Raw genomic sequence first — 24,537 nt, forward strand, 5'->3', positions numbered from 1 at the left:
TTTGGAGGCACACAAGAACAACTACATCAGCTTTGCATCCATCGCTGGGCAGTGTCAAAGTGATTTATGCTGGAGTACCTTGTTAATGTGGACCAGCATACAAGTCTGAATTCTTTGAATTTTGATGCCTGAAAGTTATTTTTCCATTTTCAATCAGTTTTCTGACAGTATTCATCACACAAAAGAATTAAAATTAGGGATGGCAAATATGTTAAGCTTGATTTGGCTCATGTTTTGTTTTTGTTTTTATTTCCCCTCTGTTATGTTCATTCTATCCCGGTACAGACTGCAATTTGTTGTCCCCAGAAAAATCCACGTATATTTTTATGTGCATTTTAATACATAACACTTTTAGTGAATGTTTTCAAGTTTTTCTCTTCTGAACAATGCATGTTTGTGTACACCTTTTCCCAACTATATACATTTTTGTTATAGTGTTTCAAATGTATGCAGTTTTCCCAATCTGCATCACAAATTCCTGAAAGTATGGACTTCATTATCTAATGGTGCTCCAGTTCAGGGTGAGGAAATTCTCACCAGTTCATATACAAAAGCTGTGTGTACACTTTCTAACAGAGACACCATTCTAGAAGAACCAGTCTTCAATTCTGTAAACCAATGCAGCCTTCAAAGTCACAAACTATTGTTGAAAAGGCATATTCACATCATTTATTACAGAGCAAAAAAACAGGCCGTTCACCCCCCCCCAAAAAAAAAAAAAACCCTGAAAACATACATAGAAGAATCATTTCTATCATGGTATCTGTTGAGCCATTTAATTTTACTACTGTTCTTTATTTTGTCCCAGCACAGACAGTGCTAACCTAGGAGGCATCCGCACTGCAGAAATAATCCAGGTTGACACCACTTTAACTGCCATGGCTCAATGCTATGGAATTTTGGGATTTTCCATTTCGTGGGGCACCAGAGCTCTCTGGAAGTGAAGACTAAATATCTCACAAAACTACAATTCCCAGAACTCTATAGTTAAAGTGCTATCAACATGGATTATTTCTGCGGTGCAGATTCAGCCTTAGGACGGTACTTCTTAACTGAAACAGCAGCTGCCAGAAGTCCGGGTCAGCATGGCCAATGGCCAAGAATTCAGGGAGCTGAAGCCCCAAACATCTGGAGGATCACAGTTTGAGAAATACTGGCTTAGGAAGCTTAGACAAAATATTTACCATAAAAGTATTTCTCATAATTAACAAATAAAACAGCTTTCCATTAGGAAGACCATTGCATTACCAGACTTTATTGATATAGAATTTGGACTGATTATATGTAAGTACTGTACTTATAGAAGGGCATATGACTGTGACTGCAGCATACAGTAAGGGAGATGGTGAGAAAAAAGATCTGTGCTAAGACAGCCAATTGATTTGAAACATTTCCACATAACTTTGTTAGTTATATCTCATACAGTTTGGCATAGCATAAGGCAAGGATCCAGGCACAAGGCAAGTTGATTACAGTCTGGTGTCACCACCCAGCCTGCTCAAAGGAGGAAAACAGCACCAAGGTATCCAACACAATAGATACTGATTGCATGTGTCATAACTGCCAACCTGGCATGTACCAAGAATGCCAGCTACCGAGTTAAACTGAATCTGAAGCAAGAACTGAGACTTATTAAAGCCCTCCCCCAACACATACTGAAGAATGAGGAACCCACATTTACATACTTCAGCTATGAATTCTACATAATGTTTCCAGCACCTTTTTGAATGTTGTGACAGTACTATATTGAGATTTAGTAGAATACCAAGAGAACATTGCTATGGGGAAACAAACACCCCACAACAGTTGAGCCAATCATGAACTGTGGGTGAAATTTAAAACAGGAGCAGTAACACTGTCCATAGTGAAGTGGTGACCAGTGCAGGACAAGGATGGGCAGGAGGAAAGCAGACACTTTAAAAAATAAGGCCATACTTCCATTTACTTCAGGAGCCAACCAGATGGTCAAGGTTCTCTTTCTGCTTCTCTCTCAAGCGCCACCCTAGGAGGCAAACTCACACAGCTCGTTGGCTTCTGGGTTGGGGCTCAAACTACATCAAGGTGGTAATGGAGATGACCATCCAAAACCATCTACCCAGCTGCTGAAATATTTCTCTCATTGACTTCAGCTGTGTCCTTGATCTTGCACCCCCAACCATTGATCCTCAAATAAATGAGGGACCTGTTATCATATCTTATAAAGATTGTATGAATCAAAGAAAAAGTTAAGGTCCATCTATACTTACCCATATCCATTATCTACAATCTTTTGAACGAAGTCTACAATTTCAGGTATATATTCACTAACACGTGTTAAAACATCTGGAGGTAATACCTAGAAGCAAACAAACAATGCATGATCTAAGGCACAACCTCTGTGTGTCAGGTTCTCATTCATGTGTGACAGCCTGGAAAAAGTACTTTCTTGGATTACTTCCAGAATCTCTTTGTTGTTGCTGTGTGTCATCAAGTTGTTTCCAACTTGAAGGTAACATTAAAGCAAATGCACTGGGGTTTTCCTCACATGATTTGTTCAGAGGAGGTTTGCCATGGCCTTTTACTGATGCTGAGAAAGTGCGACTTGACCAAGGTCACTCTGAGCTTCCATGGCTAAGTGGGGATTTGAATCCTGGTCTCCTGGAGTCCTAATAGAACACTCAAACCACTATACCATTCTGGTCCAAAATCCCTAGCCATCCAAAAAGTAATTTTTCCAAGGTCTGGCATATTAACATGAATACTTGAAAAGATGCTCTGATGAAGCTGGAAGTACAGCCACAGGTATATTGGTAATTACAAAATAACTGTGGCTGAAGAAGTGGACTGTTATCTGTGAAAGCTCATGCTAAAATAAATCAATTAGTCTCAAATGTTCTCCCTGAGTCCTTCAGTTCTGTCTGACTGCTTCATCCCTATTTTATACTGAAATAGGCAAAAATTAAGGCCCAGTACAGACCATCAATTTGCAGTGGCCTGGGCCTAAATTAGGGCTCAGGAGAGCGGAGCGTCTGCACGCTCTGAGCAATCCTGGTGTTATTTTATCCAAATGGTGCAGTGCACAAAAGACGTCACTGCGCTGCTCCAGGGCCCTAATGGCGCCTTGGCAGCGGCGTGGAAAGGAGCTGCATTTTGCAGCTCCTTTTGGGGGGGCGGATCGTTGCCAAGCCCATGCAGTTGCTGCGGCAACAATCCAGAGAAGCCGTCCCTTTCTTCTCATCTGTACAGCCCCTAAAATCTGAAATATAATCTAAAGCTAAAATGAAAGTCATCACTACTGGGTTGACTGCAAGAAATTAGTTCTTGATTTATACCTTGTCAAAATTTTGGTTTTCTAGGTATGACAGCATTATGAAACAGAGTGCTACAAAGAGAGGTCACCACAGAAAGGTCTCATTATGCCAATTATTCTAAATTATTATGCATCCAAATCTGTCACTAGGGTTATGGCATGACGCCTGGAACAACAACTTAGCATTGGATAGTTTTTTGTGGGGTTTTGGGGCTATGTGGCCATGTTCTAGAAGAGTTTCTTCCTGACGTTTCGCCAGCATCTGTGGCTGGCATCTTCAGAGAATGCTGGCGAAATGTCAGGAAGAAACTCTGCTAGAACATGGCCACATAGTCCAAAAACTCCACAAAAAACTATGGCTGCCGGCCATGAAAGCCTTCGACTTCACATTAGCATTGGATGTCTCCTTTTTCAACCTTCGAAAGACAGATAATTTCTAACAAATAAGCATGACCATTAACAGATTACCTCACCTTTCTAGTTTTGTTGAATCAGCACAACTACTTACATTGAGAGCTGCCATATCTTTATGATATTCCTCTTCCCAGAATTTGGGAAGCTTGGAAAATATAGAGTTGTCAGTCACCTGACTGCCAAGTTTAGCATCCAGCCACTCAGAGAGTATATCTTTTGCTTCTTGCAACAATGTCTGGAAAATAAATACATACATAACTTAACAAAACAGCAGTCTATCACAATTCATGATTCTCCATGAGGAAGCCTTCACTGTGTTTCAATTCACCAATGTTGATTTTTTTTTAATGTGGATCCAGGGTTACATCTCACACTTAAGTGAAGCTCTTGTCTCGTCCTGGTAGGAAGCCCTTTTTGTTTCATGAGAAGCTTCTTCAATGGGTCTTCTGACTGTGAGGCATACTTTGAAGGGAACCCTGTTGTTGCAGTAAGGCAGAAGTGGCTGAATAGCTCCTGTGAGCTTGTACAAGATGTATTTCTCCCTTTGGCTTTAAGCTAGGAGAATTAATTTGTCCATATATTAATTGATTCTGTACTGTTATACCAGTGGTCTTCCAGTCAAACAAAGGGGGAGGTTCCCTCTCCCCCTTCCCCACTGTACCCCATTCCTCAAATTTCCTCTGCAAGAAATTGGGATTGGAACAAGAAACTGCAATGGAAAGAAGGAATCTGTTCTGCCAAGTGTCTCTCCACTGGCAGACAGACATTATTTGATACAATCCAATGCCAACTTCATTGATATAAGTGAATTCAAGAAAATAAAGATGATCTATTAGAGGACCGCAAGGGTATAGTTTTTGCTGTTATCCAAGAAATCTCAGTTCTTGCAACCACATTATTTTAAATAAATAACTTGCCTCAGAAAAGAGCACCAGCCCTACAAACTGAAATCCACCAAGTACAAACCTCAGCATATTTACTGACTTCTCCTTCAGAGAGTGTCTTGTGCAGTGCATTTTCTAGAGGTTCCACAGCAGCTTTCACTGCAGCCTGAATCCTTTCCAGCATTTGTTTCTTATCAGGATCAGAGATTTCTTGTAGTTTAGTTGAAAAGGGCTGATGTAAGAAACATGAATTCAATATAAATACAAAAGCAAATGAAAGCTCCTGCAAGGCAACAAACAAGCACCACTGCATAAAACAAGACCTATCTCATCAAATGATCCTTAATGACCCCTTAGTCTTGTTAAGAGAGTAAAATACTCAGGGCAAAAATATTATCAAGTGTCTAAGGTATACAGCTGTTTTGGCCTTGAGGGCTGTACCCAAGTCACAGCGGGGGCAGGGCTGGGGGACTGCATTCAAACAAGAATCTCAGCACCCAGGGTGAAATGAGTAAACCAGGGATGGGCAGCTATCTGAGATCTATAACTTGCACATTCCTTTTACCCAACAGATCTTGGAGACCTACAACATGGATTTTAAAATATTTTCTTTTACTTTAATTTTTTAAAAGTGAAAGTGCCTGCCTGAACCCTTTAAAGGACATGGGTTGCAATTTAACTAATGCTTTTGCTTCCAAAATCTTTTTTCAGAAGAATATGGAATTCTCTCAGCAATTACCAGGCAGGACAAAGCACAGAGAATTGTATTTGGTTGACAGTGGGAGAAGGTAGATGTAAAAAGTAGCATCAGAAAAGGTGACAGAGCTAGGGCACCAAAGACTATCCTTCCATGGAGAGAAGCAGAACTCTTGAAGTGGGAATGACCTCACAAAGCATAAGCTTACCTGAGAGGCAGCCTGAACATCTTCAAGCAGCTGAGTAGGTGACAGCTTCTTTTCTCTATATTGTTCAAAGAGATGGTTTTGCCTTGCTCTTTTTATGATCTACAAGACAAAGTTAAAAGATATCCAGAAAATAGAAATACACAATTTGAAGCTGAAAATCAGTACTGGTTATCTTGCAAAACATTTCCAGATTTACAAAGACACAAGAACGAAAACAGAACTTGTGCATAAGACTTCTCACTTACCTCTCTTTCCTCCCTCCCACTATGCCTCCTCAATCTCTTTTGTTCAAATTAGGTTGTAAGCATCCTGGCACAGGAATCTGTCTCTGTAAAGCTATCACATATGCTGATGATGCTATATAAATGAAAATGAATCCAATGAAAATGAAAACACCAATGAAAGTGTGAAGATGCAGCATTGGGGGCTGTCTATGCTTCATCTTGCAGCCACACTGGTTGGAAGAAAGCATAGTGAGGTGGAGGTGGCATGAGACAGACGCTAGATGCCCTGAGCCCCCTTCATCAGCTTTTAAATGTCCAAGAAGAAAGCAGTAGAAGCAGTGGCAACAATCAAGAAGACAGGGAGAGACATGCCTCTGCAAATTTTTGCCGAGGAATTCATAAGATATTATTGTGTCAATGTGCTGCAACAGGTAGTAAGAAAATACTAAAACAAGCAGCATGTGAAAATAAAGGAAGGAGGATATTTAGAAAAGTTAATGGGAATTGTATTTGGAAAGCCACAAAAGCGAGCTAGGACAATTAATTCTACCATAAGGCTAGGCTAGGAAGAACTTACAACCTCTCTCTCTGAATAGAAGGATCTGAAGACTTCTCCAACTAAAGGATGTTCCCAACCCATACCATCCATTCCATAAAAACAAAGGTCTAACAGTTGCTTGGTAAGACAAGCATTAAAGTATAATTTAAGCCTAAATTTAATAATCTCATATTTTTGTCTCAGAAATTAACTGTATTATGGCATTTTAGATTTACCTTGTCATCTATATCTGTAATATTCATACAGTAGAAGACATCATATTTGAAATAGTCTTTCAAAACTCTTCTCAGGATATCAAATGAGATGTATGATCTAAAATAATTCAGAAGACAAGTTGGTTTTGTGTAGCAGAAAATTCACATTCTTTAACAAAAAGCTGCTGTGTAAACAAAGCATCATCTTCCTATTCTTTAACAAAATCCATAGTTTAACCATTTCCCAAGTATAATTAAGTTTTTCACTGCTCGAACAATGAAAGCCAGGAGAAGACAATACACAGGCTGGAAGGTAGATGCTAAACACACTGTAAATAACCATCAACTGTCTCGTTACCCATAATATTCATTTTAAAAGAATCTTGAAATGATTAGTTTAATGTCTTTTCAAAGCCACATCATTATCTGAAAAGGCTGAATTGTGGTTTTAAAATCCCAAGAAACATGTGGTTCTTGGCTATGACACCAATCAGACTGAAGACTCAACTAGTGTAAAGAGAGTGGCCATATTTCTTAACTTGAAAGTAATGTACTTTTGAAAATAAAACATGAGATAGGGATAGACTATGGGACAGACTGTATCAGACAAAGGACACCCATACTCATTATTTCTGATCATTAATAATGGCAGCTGGAGTGAGGATTTGATCTGGACTACTCTGCTGGGAAGGAAAGTTTTCATACACATGGCCACCTCTCAGACTTCTTTTCCTGCAGCAACATGATTCTGATCAGATTTAGCACCTTCCTTTCCACAGTTTTACTTTTTACAAACAAGATACATCCCACCTTGGTTTCCTGTGTTTTTAGTTGTGCCCAAACACTGTCAATTTAGGGGTAATATACGACATTTTAGTTATCATATCATCTTTCTTGTTGAAGAGCTCCATGTCCATTTATGACAGGTCAATGCCCAGGTCACAGCACAGTGTTAAACTGTGCCAAAGTCCAGAGTTTGGAACCTTTACATTTCTGTACTTCAGCTCCCAAAGTATCTCAGTTAGCATGACAAGCCACTACACTTCTGGGAGTTGCAGGCTGATTAGGACTGCTTTGTTCCAGACTGGAGCAGAATAAGGACATTTATTTCTGGAACAGAATACTATTATCTTGAAAATGTTCAGCCCAATCTAGAACAGGTAATTAAATATAAGAGTGGGAAAAACCTAGCCAGTGTATCTCCAAAATGATTTTACAAAGAAGATGGCAAGAGTGTGTGCTGTAGGGGACAGGGGAGGCAACTAAGTTGCTCATAATTAACAGCTCTATCATGCAGACAGGGATCAAAATTTGAGGGAGAGAAGAATAGCTGGGCACAGCTTCATCATGCCTAGGTCCAGCAGCTGAGGAAAAGCCATCTCTCCACCCCAACTGCCACTGCTGTGGCCTTAGAAGGAAAGAACAGCAGTCAGCATCATCCCATCTTTCACTGCAACCCCCCTTTTCTTGTGTGTTTTCTTTTTGGACTGTAAACTTCAGAATGAGGAACTATCAGATTAAAAATTATAAACTGCTCACGTAAAGCACCATATGCACTAATGGTGCTACAGTTGTCCCTCCACATTTGTGGGGGTTAGAGGCGCAAGACCCCCAAGAATGTGGAAAATCCATGAATTCCCCCCCCCCCCCCGCAGGAAGCCAGTTAAAGGGACAGGTGGGTGGGGCAAGAGGAACAGAAGCATGTGCGCTCCTTCCCCCACCCACCCATCCCTTTAACTGGCTCTTCACCCCTTTCTAGGCGGATAGTTGCTTTCCCCCCGGGCAGCTCTCCATCCTGGAAAGGGATGGAGGATCCCTCCCCCCCCCCCCCCCAAAAAAAAAAAAAAGCTGTTTCCTGGATGGAGAGCTGCCTGGTTCACCAGGCAGGTCTTAGACCTGGAAAGAGGTAGATGATTGCCCCCACATGCCCCCTTCCAGGAGGGAGAGCTGTCTGGGGAAAGACCTGGAAAGGAGTGGGACTGGCATGCACACCCTTCCTGGCTGCTCCCTCCCTCCTGGGCTTTTTTCCTCTGAAGGAGAAAAGCCCAGGAGGGAGTAGTAGTAGTAGTAGTAGTAGTGTGTGTGTGTGTATACATGGTGGCCTTGACCTCACGAATGATCAAAACCGTGAATGTCGAAGGATGACTGTATATAAATAATTATAATAGAAATAAGAAGAATTTTACCAGTACTTTCTAATTGGAGTGCTTATGCGGCGGGATGATGCAAAGTCACTTGAGATTATATTATTTCTTCCAGTACCTGTATTAGTGCATACTGTGAAAGAAAGAGCTGGGGGCATGGGCTGTTACTGATTGTCATCTAAAGTGATCTTGTTGAGCCTCTCGCTTTTGAATCTCCCTTTGTCTTACTGAAGAACTTTATTTTCTGTTTGTCTTACTAGTTCATTTGTCTGTTTGACGAGTATGCGTCTTTTATTTACTGAAACTGATTCAAGCACTACCCTCATCCGGTACACCCCAGCTGCCTGAGTTATTGTTGTTATTCATGTGTTAGATGAAAGGCAGGCAGTCTGAATTACCACAGAAAAGACAGAGCCTTGTCTGGGATCACTCTGAGGTGGGAGCCAATCCCAGGATTGCTAGCTGCAATTGATCCAAGTAAATAAAGTAGCATGAGTAACCTGTTACAATATCTTAAAAGGTTGCACTATGTAGCTTTTACTCAGAACAGAGGTAGAAAAGTCCTGGCAGCAAAGCATGTCACACAAGGCAAGAAAAAAAGGTGATGAATCGCCTGGTACCAGCAGCTTTCATTCTCTGCTCCCTGCCAAGATGGTTAGGCAGGCAACTCTGGAACAGATAGTTGGAGGGAGCATGGAGCCATGAATGGGAAGTTTACAATGCCAGCCAAGATCACCAAATGCCTTAAAACGAAGCAGAGGAGTTCTTCAAAGAGCTCTCACTAGTAAAACATCTTCCCATCATCCCCTTCCTTACTTGTGAATGAATTTCATCCATTGCTTTTTAGACACTGCTTTTTGTAGTGATGGAGAAGGAACAGCAAATTTTCCAGGCATCTAGCAAATATTCCTGGAGTTAATGGTTTGAAATTTAACTAGATAAATCTTTTCTTTAGGATCTACCATTTCTCCAAATTTTATGTGAATATATGTAAAAAATTCAAAAAGATTTTGCCATTTTTGGTTTTCCAATGTAAGTCAATTAGTTAAGATCTTTTGATTTGGATTCTGGCAACTTCATTTGGATTCAGTATCCCACGTCAGTTGGATCCAGACTGATACAAACCAGATCAGGCTCAGATCCAAATTGCCAAATTGGGCTTTGACCTGAATTAGGAACCTCATGCACAGCATTATTTAATACAGATACTGGTATCAATCAGGAATAAAAGTTTCGTATATGGCTTTGCACTTCAACTAATAAAGTCATTTATCTTTTGATATAACACCATACCTTGCATGTCCCATGTGGGAGGAATCATACACTGTTGGACCACAGCAATACCATGTTACCTTGTTGCCATTTTGAGGCTGAAACTTGTCCTTTAGAGGAAAGAAAGACACCATAGTGATAAAGAGCCCAGTATGAGCAATCTGAAGTTCAGATGAACAGCTGCATTGCATATACATGCAGTCGCTCCTCCATTTTCATGGACTTGAAGTCCGTGTCTCTCACACATTCATGGGTAGCAAACAGAGGGGGACAAAATAGGGAGTGCACCTATGGCATGCGACCATGGCTGCCTGTGGGCATGCACCACCACTCAAGCCAATGAGGTTTGAATATACAGTCGGTCCTTCTTATACACGGATTTGTTATACACGGATTTAAGCATACACGGTTTGAAAATGTTCCAAAAAAGTATAAATTTACCTTGATGTTCCATTTTTTATTAGGGACACCATTTTGCTATGTCATTATACTTAATGGGACTTGAGCATACACGGATTTTGTTATACAAGGGGATCTTGGAAACAAACCCCAGCGTATAACAAGGATCCACTGTAGGTGAATTTCTGTTTGCATTGGTGGTGGGGTCTGGAACAGATCCCCCTCGAAAATGGAGGGGTGACTGTAGTGCTTTTCATTTTAATGAGCCATGTTACTAACACCCAAAGAGAAAGATAACTAGACTTGTCAGGTAACACTGTTTCAATGTTTGGGTTGTTATACAAACCAAAGAGATTATCAACAAATACAAAACATTAAAAAATTAAAAAATCACCTTATTGCGAGTGAGACTATTGTACAGGCAGAGTTTAGGTTGCGATGTCCCTTGTGGTGGAGACCAGGGAGGCAGAGTACGCTTGCTTTTACCTAGAAAGGATTTTAAAACTTTGCATAAATTTTTCATTAAAAATAAATCAGGAAAAGATAGATACAGTGGTCCCCCGGGTTACGAAATTAATTCGTTCCGCTGCCCTTTTCGTAACCCGGAAGACTTTCGCAAGCCGAATTGCCATAGGCGCTAATAGCGAAAGCCGCTTTTTGGTGCGAAATAGCGCCGAAAAGCACCAAAAGTTTTTTCGTAACCCGAAAAAACTTTCGTAACGCGGAACAGTTTTTTTAAATTATTTTTTTTTCGTAACCCGGGAATTTCGTAAGGCGGTGCTTTCGTATCCCGGGGTACCACTGTATAGCAAATAGTCTAAAAAGGACTGTGTTAAGTCATTAGGTTTTTTTGCAAAGGGAATACTGGAACAACAGCTACCGGTAATTAAAAAGGGGAAAACACTTTTAAAAAACACAAGCATACATAATGATGATGGTAATGCTACTGTTTTCCTAAATTTTTCTTGATTGTCCTACATTTTATGGTGCCTTGTCCTCCTTTGCAGTAAGGACCTCTGGTCACCCTGAGTAGGGCCAACATAACTATTAGGCAGCCATCTTAGGCAACACTGAGTGGGAGGAAGTATGAGAGGAAAGAATGGTGTATGCATGCGCCCCTCCCTGTGCCCCTTAAATTGGTCTGCTACCCCTAGGTGTAATGGAGGATTCTCTCCCATCAACACCAAAGCCTTATTCAGACATTCAGAAAAGAGATAACATGAGTGCATGAGTATGGGAGCATGCTAGCCCTGGCTCCATCCCACTGTCATGCCATATGGCATCATGAAAGCCTCCTCTATATATGAGCTTCTTCACACAATGTCTGGGTATTCAATCAGATGGAAATCCTCCACACACAAAGCAAAGGATCTTAACTTAGACTAAAAACATGGTGTGGAGATATTAAGACCTTCGAAACAAACAGATTTATTTGAGAATGATTTTTTGTGAATTACGCTCCATTTCCTCAGATGCATAGACGTAGTACAATAATTGAACCTCAGGTGTATGTGAAGACTTACACAGTTATGCCAGTGAATTCGAATTGCTGTAGGCTGCATGCCAGAGGAAGGCAATGACAAACCATCTCTAACTATTCCTTGCCTAAGAAAGCCCTGTGAAATTCATGGGGTGATTTTAAATTGACAGGCAACTCAAAGGAACACATATAAACACATATACCAAAGTTTAGCTAAATGGGAATGCTGCCCTCCTGCAATCCTGTACATGTCTCAAGCAATAAAATGTTTTTGGTTGACCTTGCTTGCTGGATTTTCAATACTTTCTGTCTTAGAAAACATTGCCCATGGAACTTCTACTTTCAGGCTGAAAACAATTAAAATTGCATTTGAGAAGAAAAGAAATCTCAGTTCTAATTGTAAACCGTAAATAGCCACAACCCACAGATACCCAGAAAATCTATTTATTGAAAATAATGAAAATATATTCTGTATCAGTTTCTGCTCATCAATGTAAATGTGCAACTCTAAGCACATTTACTTAGAGATGACTCTCACTATACTGAAAACAAACTAAAGCACCCTACCTTTGCATCAATCACGCCATTTCCTAAGATTTGTCCAAATCAGCATTTTCCACTAGTTCCTAAGGTTCATCCACTATCAGTACCTCCACAGTCCATATGCAGAAAGCATAAAAAATACTTAAGAGAGAGTACCTTCAAATGAATATTTCAAGAAAAGAATTAACTATTTAGAATTCATTAGTGGTCATTAGTATAAGAATATCAGTACTTTTATTAGAACTAACAAAAGGTTATACCACAAGCAGTGATTTCCTCATTTGGCTGTATACTTTATGCAACCCCTTTAACAAAGAAAAAAATAGGGGTGTTCCATTTAAAGAATAAAAGCAAATACAAAATGAGCCAAAGCCTCCTGCCTTGTGCAAGAATTGGGGTGAGCAAAGGGTTGGTAAAGTGTAGCCTGCAGGAAGACCCAAGGCTGTTTTAGAGGGTCTTGGTCTCCCCAGAAAACCTTAACTATTTACCAAAAAAGATAAAATGTTTTTGAGGGTCAGGCCAGTGTACCCTCACTATCCTTGGCAATTGCTCATCCCTAGTTTAAACAGTCAATCTGCTGCCTCATGTCTAATTACAACTTAAGTTTGCAATCCTACTTAGACTTACTTGTAAGTTCCACCACACTTGGTGGAGCCTACTTATCAGAAGACATTAACAGGATTGTTAACAACCCATGACATAGAGTGCCACCCACAAAAATTTATGCTACACTACAGCATTTTAGTCTACCTGATCCCAGGTGGGCAGCACTCCCATTTAATGAAAGTTTAATAGTTCGGGGATTATTCAAAATAAGAACGCTGAAAAAAATGACACTGAACCAAGCTGTCACAGGGTCCAACAACTAGGGATAGTAATCACAAAGCTCCAGATCTAAGGGACAGCAACTCCCAGTAGACTTTGTCATCATAGCCAAAAATGAGAAATGCTGGAAGCTGTAGTTCAGCAACATTCAACCCTACCTGGAGTATAAGAAATTAAACATGGGGCCTTGTGAAAGTAAAGTATGTACTCTGTCACTGAGTTACAGACCTTTTCTAAAAACAAGAATAGACCAGGCATTGCATTTTCTCACTTAATAGACAGAAACTTAATATAACTAATGGTTATATGTACATGTATGTGAGAATTTCACTAGCTACAATCCAAATTAGTTCAGGTGTACCCAAAGACCTGGGCAAACTTTTTTTTTAATTGGACCTTGGGATCTACATGCCATAGCAAAACTACTTTGGAAAGCTCTTCCTATTTCAAAAGTAGCTTACATAACAGCACAAAAGGCTACTCTTTGAGAAACACAATTCCAAACCTTCTGTCAATCTGTCCCAATAATATGGTTATTTATAATCCAGACACTAAAAACACTGTCTAAAATCTAAAATAATAGAATATCCTCTCATGTTTGAAGTGCAACGAACACCTAGACTGCTAAGCACCACACTGTCCTCTTTGGCCTGTTACAGACAGCCAAAATAAAGCTGCTTCGAGTCACAGTGGAGGTATGGTGTTTCAATGATGCATGCGTCCTTAGAGTCCAGAAGTCACACCAAAGCCACACTCCATCCCTAAGGACCAGAGCGTGGCTTTGGTGTGGCTTCTGGACTCTTAGGACACATACATCATTGAAACACCATACCTCCACTGTGACTCGAAGCAGCTTTATTTTGGCTGTCTGTAACAGGCCTTTGTTTCAGATTCTGTATCTTGTGTTTCATGTACTTACTCTGGACAATAGGGGGAAAAACTCTTCAAAATTAGGAATAGGTACTTCACCCTTATCACTGTTGAGTACACTAGCAAACAAACTAAAAAGAACTGTAGTGACTGGATTCTAGAAACAGAATTCTCAAGCACAACTGAAAAGCACAATTGGCAGAAATCTGAAAGTATTTTTAACAGATTCTCAGCTCGCCCTCTGGCGTCCTCAGAGAAAAATGCTAGCGTTCAGCTCAGCTTTTGTGAAAGGCACTGAGCTCTCGAATATTACAGGTTGAGTAGATACTTACACGCACATCCCTTATCCAAAATGCTTGAGACCAGAAGTGTTTGGGATTTTTAAAAACTTTTGGTATATCTGCATAAAGATAATGAGATATCTTGGAGATGGGACCCAAGTCTAAACATGAAAACTATTTATCTTTCACATACATCTAACACACATAGCCTGAAGGTAATCTTATACATAGTACAGTTCTCCCTCCATATTTGCAGGGGTTAGGGGACTGAGAGCCCGCAAATATGGGGAAATTGTGCATAACTCTGCCCCAGTTAAAGGGATGGGTGAGCAGGGGAAGAGGAGCAGGGGTGAGCGCTCCTTTTCTTCCTACCCTCCTGTTCCTTTAATTGTCTCCCTGCTCCTTCTCCTCCTTGATCCTTTCCTTAGGCAGCCCAGGGAGAATATTGGGGAAGAAAAGGCAAGAGGTGTCTTGGTCCCTCCAAGACCCTTTACCTCCCCGATCCTTTCCCTGAGCATCCCAAGGAGAGGTTCAGGGAGGAGAAGGCAAGAGGTGTCTTGGCCTCTCCGAGACTCTTCTCCATCCCAATCCTCTCCTTGGACTGCCCAGGGAGGATTGGGGAGGAGAAGGCTCTTTGGGGGACGGGGCAACGCGCCTCCTGCCTTCCCTGTCCAATCTCTCTCTGGGCTGCCCAGGGAGAGACTGGGCAAGGAAAGGGAGGAAGAATGCCTGCATTAGTGGCCTTGACCTCACGAATAATCAAAATCGTGAGTCTCGAGGTCGTGAACATTGAGGGCTGACTGTATTTTCAATAATTCTGTGCATGAAACAAAATCTGGGTACACTGAACCATTGAAAAGCAAATGGGTGTCACTATCTCAGCCACCCATGTGGACAATTTTGGGGTATTTTTTTAGTATTTTGGATTTCTACGTAAGGTATCTTGAACCTGTAGTGAAGAAAGCAGTATCTCTGAAATAAGCCTGCATCCATGGTCTACAAGAACAGGCTTCTTTAAACATTTGGTGATCTTAGGATGATATAATAGAGTGTCTGAGAATCTAACTGCAGCTTTTTCAGAGGTTCAAAAGCATTCACTGCAGGTTCTTTAATAAATCTATGGCGGGGTACAGACGGGCAGGGGAAGACGTCTTGGAGGTGTATTCTGCTGAATACGGAGCCTCTAGACCGCCTGCCCCGGGGGCGTGGCTAAGGTGGATGGGGCTTCCACATGGGGGGCAGTGAAGACGCCTCACCTGGGGCCGTTTCTGACCCGCAGTTTCCAAACCGCCACCTCGGAGGACGCTGCAAAGAGAGAGGCAGCTTCCTCACGGGCGGCCAAAAACGGGGCTTTTTTTTTCTTTTGCCGGCTGGCGGATGCGCAGCTGCACAGCTGCGGCGCTCAGCAGCGGCGGCAGAAAGCCTATGTGCACATTTAAAGCGCCCAAGCCCCTTTAAAACTTTTTCCCTCGCCCTGCCCAAGAACAATAGTGGTCTCCTGCCAACTGGTGATCAGCTGGTGTTGGCATCCTTGTCCGCTTGCACGTTGCTAATGTCACCAGCATCATGGATGCCTCCTCTCCTTTGGTCCCCGCGCTCTTGCTGAATCTGCAATGCACAGCCACAGCTGTCGCCGCTGCCACCGCTGTCCCCCTGCCATCCCCCATCACCTCCCTTGTACATATGTAAATATTTAAAGTTTTAGAGGTTTTTATTGTTAGGTGAAAATGGCACAGGAATGTGTGTAGGGGTTCACTTTACATTCCAAACTTTCCCCAATTCTAGCAGCGCATGCGTACATGTTGCTCTAGGGTTAGGGTTAGGGTTAGGAGTCTTAAAATGCGCTGCAGCTGTGCTGCAGCTTCCACACCTGCATGGCAGCTGACGCTGCAATTAAAGCCTGACTGCAAACTGCGCATGTTCCAGGACCCCGACTCATTATGCGACGCAGCAGACACGGAGCTTTTAAATGGGCAACTTAAATTAGCAGCGTAACAATTCTGGCGTACCGGTGCAGCAGCTTACATACGGAGCTGCGCAGCTGCGCATCATACAGAAAAGAAGCGGGGAAAAGCAGCACCTTTTTAATGCCGCTTCTTCCCGCTTGGGGCGTGTGGGCGGCGTGTTCATGGCGGCATTCAGGTAAGGGCCGTCTGAAGGCTCTACCTTCATGACGTCATGAACACACCCCTTTTTGCCCGTCTGTATCCCACCTATATTAGTGGTACCAAAAGACATTTTTACAAAATAGAAAACGCCTTCCTTTCCTTTCTTGTTAACTTGAGCTGTAAAGATCCTTTGTTTACAATGTTACTGAGAGCCAGTATGATGCACTCCCTAGTGAAATACAAAACTCACACAGTGATTTTGGCCCAGCCACTCCTTCTCAGCCTGATCTATCTTACAAGGTTGTTGTGAAGATAAAGTGGGGAGTAGGGAAAGTATATACACTTCTTTGAGCTCACAAGAGGAAAGGTAAGATATAAGTGTAATTTAATTAAACAATGCTTTTTTTAAAAAAAAAGCATAAATAAAATATATTGCACAGCCATCAAGATAGAAATCTCTATAGCCAAGGTTGGAACAGTGAAAGCAACAGCCAACTGAAAAAGGGATACACCCCAGAACTTCTAACAAGATTACAGTTGCTATTTATATTCAAATACAAACAAAAATCCATCACTGTCCAACCGAAATGCACAACATACTTGTTGCAAGCTTTTAAAGCTCCATGGGCTTCTTCATCAGGCAAGATGTTACAAACCAAATAGGAGAAGAAAAAAACAACAACTAGAGATGCTAGTCAGATGCCTGCATGCTGTTTCAGTCCTTAGTAAAGATGTTGTGCTGAGGAGGATATCTTTTGCAGGCAGACTCCTCCTCCTCATTCTGGCCATGTGGCAATAAGGAGATTTTGGAATGAAGACATATTGGATTGCAAAAGAGGGGTCCCTGTTGAGATGCAAATGGACTTTAAATTCCCTGGACTTTGCATGGCCAGGAGGAGGAGCCTGCCTGGAAAAGATATCTTCCCCAGCATAACATCTGCCATAAAGGTAGTTGACCTCTTGAGCCAGTCATTCTCTTCCTTTCTTACTTACCCCACCCAACTTCTGAGGCTTGCTATAAAGAAAAATAGGGGAAGGGACAATCTTGTACACTACCTTATGCTCCTTGAAGAAGGGATGGGGTAAAAAGGTAATAAATAAATAGGCAAAAAAATTAATACAAAAGGAATGGAGGCTGACTGTTCATTGCAATAGTACAGAAACCAATTGCCATCAAATGTTGGCACTTCAAGAAAAATAACAGTACACTGGGCCCTTGGTATGTGCTGGGGTTTGGTTCCAGGATTGAACCTCCCCTTCCCATGAATACCAAAATTTGTGGATGCCAAAATTCCATTATATACAATGGCATAGTAAAATGGTGTCCCCTAGATAAAATTTTTGTTGTTGTTGAATGCTTTCAAGCCATGGATGGTTGAATTCATGGATGCAGAAGCCATGGATACAGAGGGCTGATGGTAATATAATAACCCTTGTCAAGTGCTTTTTTTAAAAAAAAAAAATCAAACTTAGAAATCTAGGCCATTAACTCCCTGTCATTACTCACTTGTTTGGAGTTTACAGGAGTCACGTTTCTCATTGCTGCCATCATAGATTGCTTCTATGTGCCTGTACCAACGAACCACATGGAAATGCTGGTCTATAGGCGGGCCTGTAAGCTGTCTGAAAGCTTCCACATCTGCATGTGAAAATGTGAACCCCTGGATATAACTACGAGTGCTGAGGTACTCATTCAGAGCCTTCAGTCTGGCTTCCTCTTCGCTAATGCTCAGAATGCAACTGTAGTCAGAAGCTGCAAAGACAGAGGCAGATGAAAAGCAGTCAGATCCCTTTGTTTAAAAGCATCCAGAAGCAAAGTATCCCATAGTTCAGATTTGGAGGGGAGATAGACATGTTAAGGGCTTTATAGTAGGGCAGCAGCAACTTTGCTAGAAGGCCCTAGAGATGTGGAAAGCCAGGACAAAGACAAGAAAATGTTTGTGGGGAGGACCACTTCGCCCTAGTTTGGGAGAAAGATAAGAAATGGGGGAGAAGTGTCCTGCTTTTCACAATTTCCTCTTACTTCTGATCTTCCCCAGTATGTTGCCCTTCAAATATGCTGGACTACAACTACCACTGGTCATAATGGTAGGATATGATCAGAGCTGTAACTCACGATATGCTGAAGGCACTGGATTAGAAAAGGTTGGCTTAGACTATATTGCAATTAGTGTACATCAGGGTTTATCAACCAGAGTTCCCTGGAACCCTCGAGTTATGTGAGAGATTGCTAGGGTTCCATGAGATACTGTGAATAAAACATTTTTTTAAAAAAAAGAGTTGTAATAATAATTTTTATGCAGTGTTCCCTGAGACCTGAAAATTATTTCAAGTGTTCCTCCAGGGGAAAAAGGTTGAGAAAGGCTAGTCTAGAAACAAAAGTGATGCAAGAAGAAAAAGAAAAGCACTGCATCCCAGGGGAACTCCCCCCCCCCCCCCGCGGCAGAAAACATGAAAAAAGATGGACATTTTCTGTTTTCTAAAGAGTTGCTAGCCACATTGCCTGTGAGGAACCCCTAGACAACTAAACCAGGAAATATGAAAAAAAAACAAAAACCCATACTATTTCTGACTTTTAGAGAGCACAGGTTTTTATGAGTAAATACACTGGTAATTTTGCAAAGTTATGGGTATTGTTGTTAATACTAATCTGTTTCTAAATATATTATAAAGACATAAACTCAGATTTTGTAAATCAGAGGTTTAACTCTGAAATGAGTGTATCACTATTCTAAAGTTGGGTGGTGAAATCTGGATTTTGTAAACCAGGAGACCTTCAGATGTCAATGAACTACTACTCCCACTATGCCTCACCCCTGGTCAGGCAGGCTAAAACTGAACTGAATTAATTTTGATGGCCATGTGTATCCCAGTCTCATTATAAACAAAGACAAGAGAACACATGGCCATCAAAATTAATTCAGGTCTGTCCTAGCCTGCCTGAATTATAAGCAAAGAAAAGATCAAAATAAAGTTCATTACAAAACAACCGCAGCCCTGAATGATTATTTCTGTCTTATTACAGTACGCAACATAACAGTCACCCAATTACACTATTTGGTGAAGTTTATTTCTCAAAAATACAGTGCTTAGCTTAGTAGTTGCCATGCTAGCATCTGCTTAAATATCAGACTAGGTACTTCAAAAATCATCTTCTCCCCATGCCTGCACCCAGTTCCCAGTAACAGCAAACCAGTTGTACAGCTACAAACCTTTAAGTGACCGAAATTAATTTGGGTTCTATTTTTGTCTTGGCAGAAATGAAAAAATACCTTTTGGTATGATAATTCTTATTTTAAGCCCTAAGATGAAATGTTTTAAATGTAAAGCATGATACTCAGTATTTTAAATACAAGGTCTCAATGATTCACATATTTGAAAATAAAGAAGAAACTAGTCCTATATCTACCAAAAATATACAGCATTTAAATCATACACTGGTCATAGGTAGCATTTGGACAATGAAGCTAATCAATACACAGTAATCAATATCCACTGGGATTTAGTTCCAGGAACCCCTGTGGATACCAAAATCCATGGCTGCTCAAGTTCCATTACATACAGTGGCATAATAAAATAGTGGCCCTTATATAAAATGGCAAAAACCAAGCTTTTATTTTTTGGAATTATTTGTTGCTGAATATTTTCCAGCTGTAGATGGTTGAATTCATGGATGGTCAGGGCTGACGGTATAGTTGGCAAAACAATGCAGTTATATAACACACCCACAATTTATATAGTGTTCAAACTAGCCCGGCAGAGAATAGAAATACTGTATTTTCTGGCGTATAAGACTACTTTTTAACCCAGGAAAATCTTCTCAAAAGTCAGGGGTCGTCTTATACGCCGGGTGTTGTCTTATAGGGCAGGTGCTGAAACTTCCGAACTGGACTGGAGAATCTGCAGTCGCCGCATATGGTGGGGGGAGCTCAAAAACGGCCACGGCCGCATCCCCACCGTATGTAGCAACCGTATGAAAGCAGCAAGGGTGGCACTATACAAGTATGGTAGAAGAAAATTCATTCACCAGGATTTGCGGAAAGAAGTGACTTAACGCAGTCCCAATGACAAGGTGAGGGGGTGCCTCAACAGGAAGGTGTAAGTGAAGGGAGGAGCAAGCGGCAAGCGTCTGGGACGCCTGAGGTCTGGACAAAAGAGCAGCATTTGTGCTATCAGCTCTGATAGTCTTGGAGGCAGGGAGGGCTGAGCAGGCAGGGAGAGCTGACCAATCCAAGCAGGCTTTGTATACAACAAGTTTTCCTGCTAAGTACCTGCATGTCATAAGCATTTGAATTAAAATTACCATATTGAAATCAAATCTGATGTTTTTTAAATTTTTATTTGATGTGCGTTGGAAGAGAGGTAGTCTTATATGGCGAGTATGTCCCAAACTCTATATTTTAACTGGAAAAGTTGGGAGTCATCTTATACACCCAGTCGTCTTATACGCCGGAAAATACGGTAGTTAAAATGATCAAGCAGAAGTCAATGACAGTGGGCAGAATAGTAGTGCAGAAGATACCATGGCAAAAACACAATATGTTTATTGCAGCACTGAAACACAGAAGTGAATAAAGCTAATGGAAACAATTGTTTTCCTGTCTGAAGTGCCAATGAGATTAGCCTCCATTTCTATGTGTTCCCTCCTTAAAGATTCTGTATTAAGCAAGAAGACAGATCATTGCTTGTTTAGGTCTGCAAGCTCCTCTCCAGAGTCACAGGAACTACAAATTTAACCTAATAGAAACCAGAAAATACTGGCATTACAATCAAAGCGTAAAGGCCACACCTAATTAAAAGAAATTAGGGTAGAGCAGAGGCAGAGCTGGGTTTGCACTACAGCTCCCAGAATCCCCTGGCCAACCAGATAAAATGAGTGCAGGTCTTAAGAGGAGCCCACATTTATGAGGATCTTGGCAGAGGGCATGGGACTGCATCCACACCCCAATCCTCTACAGAGCTTTAGCTCTTGTCAGTGAATGGTTGCACAGGATTTACAAGAGGTGGGCAATAGGGGCAAGCTTTTCCTCCCCACCCCACACCCCAGTGGTTGACACCCACCTTTTTGAGTCACAAATGCAACCTGGGAACACTTGGAATTCTACTACTGGTTTGTACTTCCTTTCTTTTTAGCTGATATTCAGTCATTTGGGAAAAGTTTGTGGTGGGGAGGTATTAGAGGAGTAATGAAGATTGTGGAAAGGGAAAAAGCTGGACTTCACAGTGTTCTATGGTGTTTGAGGCCATACTGGATGATGTGTGTGCATGTATATTGCCTGAAAAAATAATCTGGGGCATTCAGGGGGTTTGAGGGTAGAAATGCAGAGTTGGAGGATGCATACAATCTGTACTTTCCCAAAATCTGTCTGAAGAGCGTCTGTATAATCTGTTCAACAAACATTTAACCTTGTATCTTGTAGTCACCAATGAAAATCGTTAAGTTTAAGAAATAACGTTATAGTTATTCTTAGATACAGTAGCAAGCCACAGAACAGGATTCTGCGGGTTTCTAGGTGATCCACAGGTTATATGTCAGATAATGTTTATCTCCAAAACATTTCCTAAGGACATCTACCCAGTTTGTAACCATAACCAGTTCAAACAGTTTTAATTTGAAGATCTTAAAGCATGGTGATATTATCCACACTGACACATATTTGAGGTTTGCAGTAAAGCTGCTAATTTACTCTGGCTACCTATCACTTGCTAAATATTTAGCAAACTAGCCAAGCTGCTACTGCTCCACTATTACTGTTTGGATTATTCCTCAAATACATACTTGGAGAGAAAATTATACTGATAAAAAGTGACTAGTATATATTAAGTCCATTAAGAGCAGGCATGGATCAAGGACTGTATGTGACTCAACAGGAAGAGTCTAGTCCATAATTTCATCTTTTAAGGCCTAGGAATCATCCATTACCCCAACCTGTAATGAGCCCCACAGTTAATTCTATGCCATAGATGTCTTTTTTCTTCACTGTCTGAGGTGGCCAGATATAAAAGGACAAGACAGCAGTTTTAATAGTTACACCAAAGAGTGAACTTCAACAAGTGTAGCATTTTTCACTCTTCTACAGAAGTATTAAGTTTCTAGATACCTTTTCTCTCTGGGGTACATCTACACTGTAGAAATAATGCAATTTGGCACCACTATGACTCCATCCTATAGAATCCTGGGATTCATAGTTTTGTGAGGTGCCAACACTCTCTGGTCAGGAAGGTAAAAGATCTTGTAAAAAGACAAATCCCAGGATTCCATAGACAGGAGCTGAGCACTTAAAGTGATGCCAAACTGCATTATTTCTACAGTTTATTATTATTATTAACCTTTATTTATGAAGCGCTGTAAATTTACACAGCGCTGTACATGCAATCTTTTTAGTTAGACGGTTCCCTGCCCTCGGGCTTAGATGTGTCCTCAGACAATCTAACAAAAAAAGGAAACAAACAAAGCCATGAAACTATGCTACATTTTGCCACTGTTTCACATTATATGATATATAATGTATGATTACAATAACTCTCATCCAAGTAAAAACACTCTGAACATCACAAACAATATTTAGTACTTTACTGAAAATGAAGAAATAATTCAGTACCAGACAGAAACATTCAAGTAACCTGAACATACTGGATCTATCGTGACAATACCACCGAGCCTAAAATGAATGACTAGCACCAACCTAGAAAACAGTTCCTAAAATGCAATCAGCAACTAAGGCCCAAAACAGATGGGAAAAAGGTGGCTTCTGCGTGGTCTGAGGATGTGGCAATTAGATGACACCCCCCCCCCCAACTTCACGGAAGCCATGGTGGCCCAAACCCAGCCACATAAGGAGAGGATTTTATCTGCTTCTTGCTGTGGCCCGTTCAGGACTACAGCAGCAGCCGGCCTCAGAACCATGGCATCTGGTCACCACAGTCCTGCAGCGATCGGAACAGGAGCAGCCTCTGGTCGCTTCTTTTGCCCCATCTACTCGAGGCAGAAGATACCGAAAAAACTGATTTCAGAACTGTCAAATCCTTTTGTATCTGACTGGGCTCTAGCAGTATGTAGCAGCTTCACTTGAAAAACAAAAGGAGTCCCACCCCATGATGTGTGTTTCCAAAAAAAAGTAGAATTGGAACATTTTCCAGTGTTCTAAGTAATGTTGCTTGATTTAGCACGCTTGAGATTAAATGAAACACATTCAAAACTTTATGTGCAAATTACTTTACTGAGATACTTGTAGTAATGTATTGAAAATAGCATTTATAGTTCCTCCCTTATATTTAACAAAAAACAGCTAAACTTGAAAGAATACTTTTTAAGGACACTTACCAAAAGAGAGCTGTTCCTGAAATCTCTCTTTTGCTGATAGATAAGTTTCTTTTGCTGAGGCATAACTGTAATATCTTCACTTCACTCATTCTGCACTACTTATCAGTTCCATTGCAAGTTGAGAAAAATTTGATTCAATACAACTATTTGAACATTCTGTTTCACTAAACGATGGATGTGAAAGGATGGGTGAGAAAGTATGCGTGTGCAAGCATTTGATGCATGTGCAGGGTTTGATTTTTTTAACTCTATTGTAATTTGATGTATTTTATTGTTGTAAACTACCCATATTCTTCATGATTAGGTGGGCTAGAAATAAATCTTTATTATTATTTATTATATGTGTCTGTATAATTCAGAAAATTTCCCATGAAAAAATTTCCAGCAGAATTTTTTTCTGAAATTTTTCCCATTCCACACTTTTTATTCCATTCTGCTTCCAATACAGTGGCAAAGCACAGCACAAGGCAAGCAGGACTGCTTCCTACAAATAAGGAAAGTCAGGAGATTTGGTGCCTAATGATCAGAAATTATTTACAACAAGCAAATCAGAAAGAGCCATTTTCAGGAGAAAACCATATAAAACCAGAGTACAATGTTCTTCAGCCGAGGAACAAATGTGGTGTCTGATGGGGAAGGGACAGGAGTTGAACATAAATACAGATGTCACAGAAATTACATCAGTATCCAAGACACTGATTCTGATGTTTCCATTAGAATCATAGAGTTGAAGAGACCACAAGAGCCATCCAGTCCAACCCACTGCCATGCAGGAACCCACAATCAAAGCACCCTTGACAGATGGCCATCCAGACTGTTTAA

At 41.0% G+C, this 24,537-nt stretch overlaps 1 protein-coding gene across 5 annotated transcripts in view; it reads right to left on the minus strand.

The window, feature by feature from the left end:
* CARS1 (cysteinyl-tRNA synthetase 1) overlaps positions 1 to 24,537 on the minus strand; it is a 73,329-nt gene that overhangs the window by 44,575 nt on the left and 4,217 nt on the right. For 3 of the 5 annotated variants that reach the window (XM_089521012.1, XM_089521015.1, XM_089521013.1), the window contains exons 2-8: positions 10,679 to 10,770; positions 9,907 to 9,995; positions 6,491 to 6,587; positions 5,493 to 5,591; positions 4,670 to 4,819; positions 3,798 to 3,938; positions 2,247 to 2,335 (exon numbers count right to left, since the gene is read on the minus strand). In XM_089521012.1, coding sequence (XP_089377138.1) covers positions 2,247 to 2,335; positions 3,798 to 3,938; positions 4,670 to 4,819; positions 5,493 to 5,591; positions 6,491 to 6,587; positions 9,907 to 9,995; positions 10,679 to 10,770 — 757 coding nt within the window. Of the gene's footprint in view, positions 1 to 2,246; positions 2,336 to 3,797; positions 3,939 to 4,669; positions 4,820 to 5,492; positions 5,592 to 6,490; positions 6,588 to 9,906; positions 9,996 to 10,678; positions 10,771 to 17,898; positions 18,145 to 23,715; positions 23,778 to 24,537 lie in introns of those variants that run through there. The other 2 variants (XM_089521011.1, XM_089521014.1) reach the window with 2 other exon arrangements.

The sequence above is a fragment of the Sceloporus occidentalis genome, unplaced genomic scaffold, assembly GCF_023333645.1.
Source record: "Sceloporus occidentalis isolate IW3139 unplaced genomic scaffold, rSceOcc1.0.p SCAF_4, whole genome shotgun sequence".
Taxonomy (NCBI): Eukaryota; Metazoa; Chordata; class Lepidosauria; order Squamata; family Phrynosomatidae; genus Sceloporus; species Sceloporus occidentalis.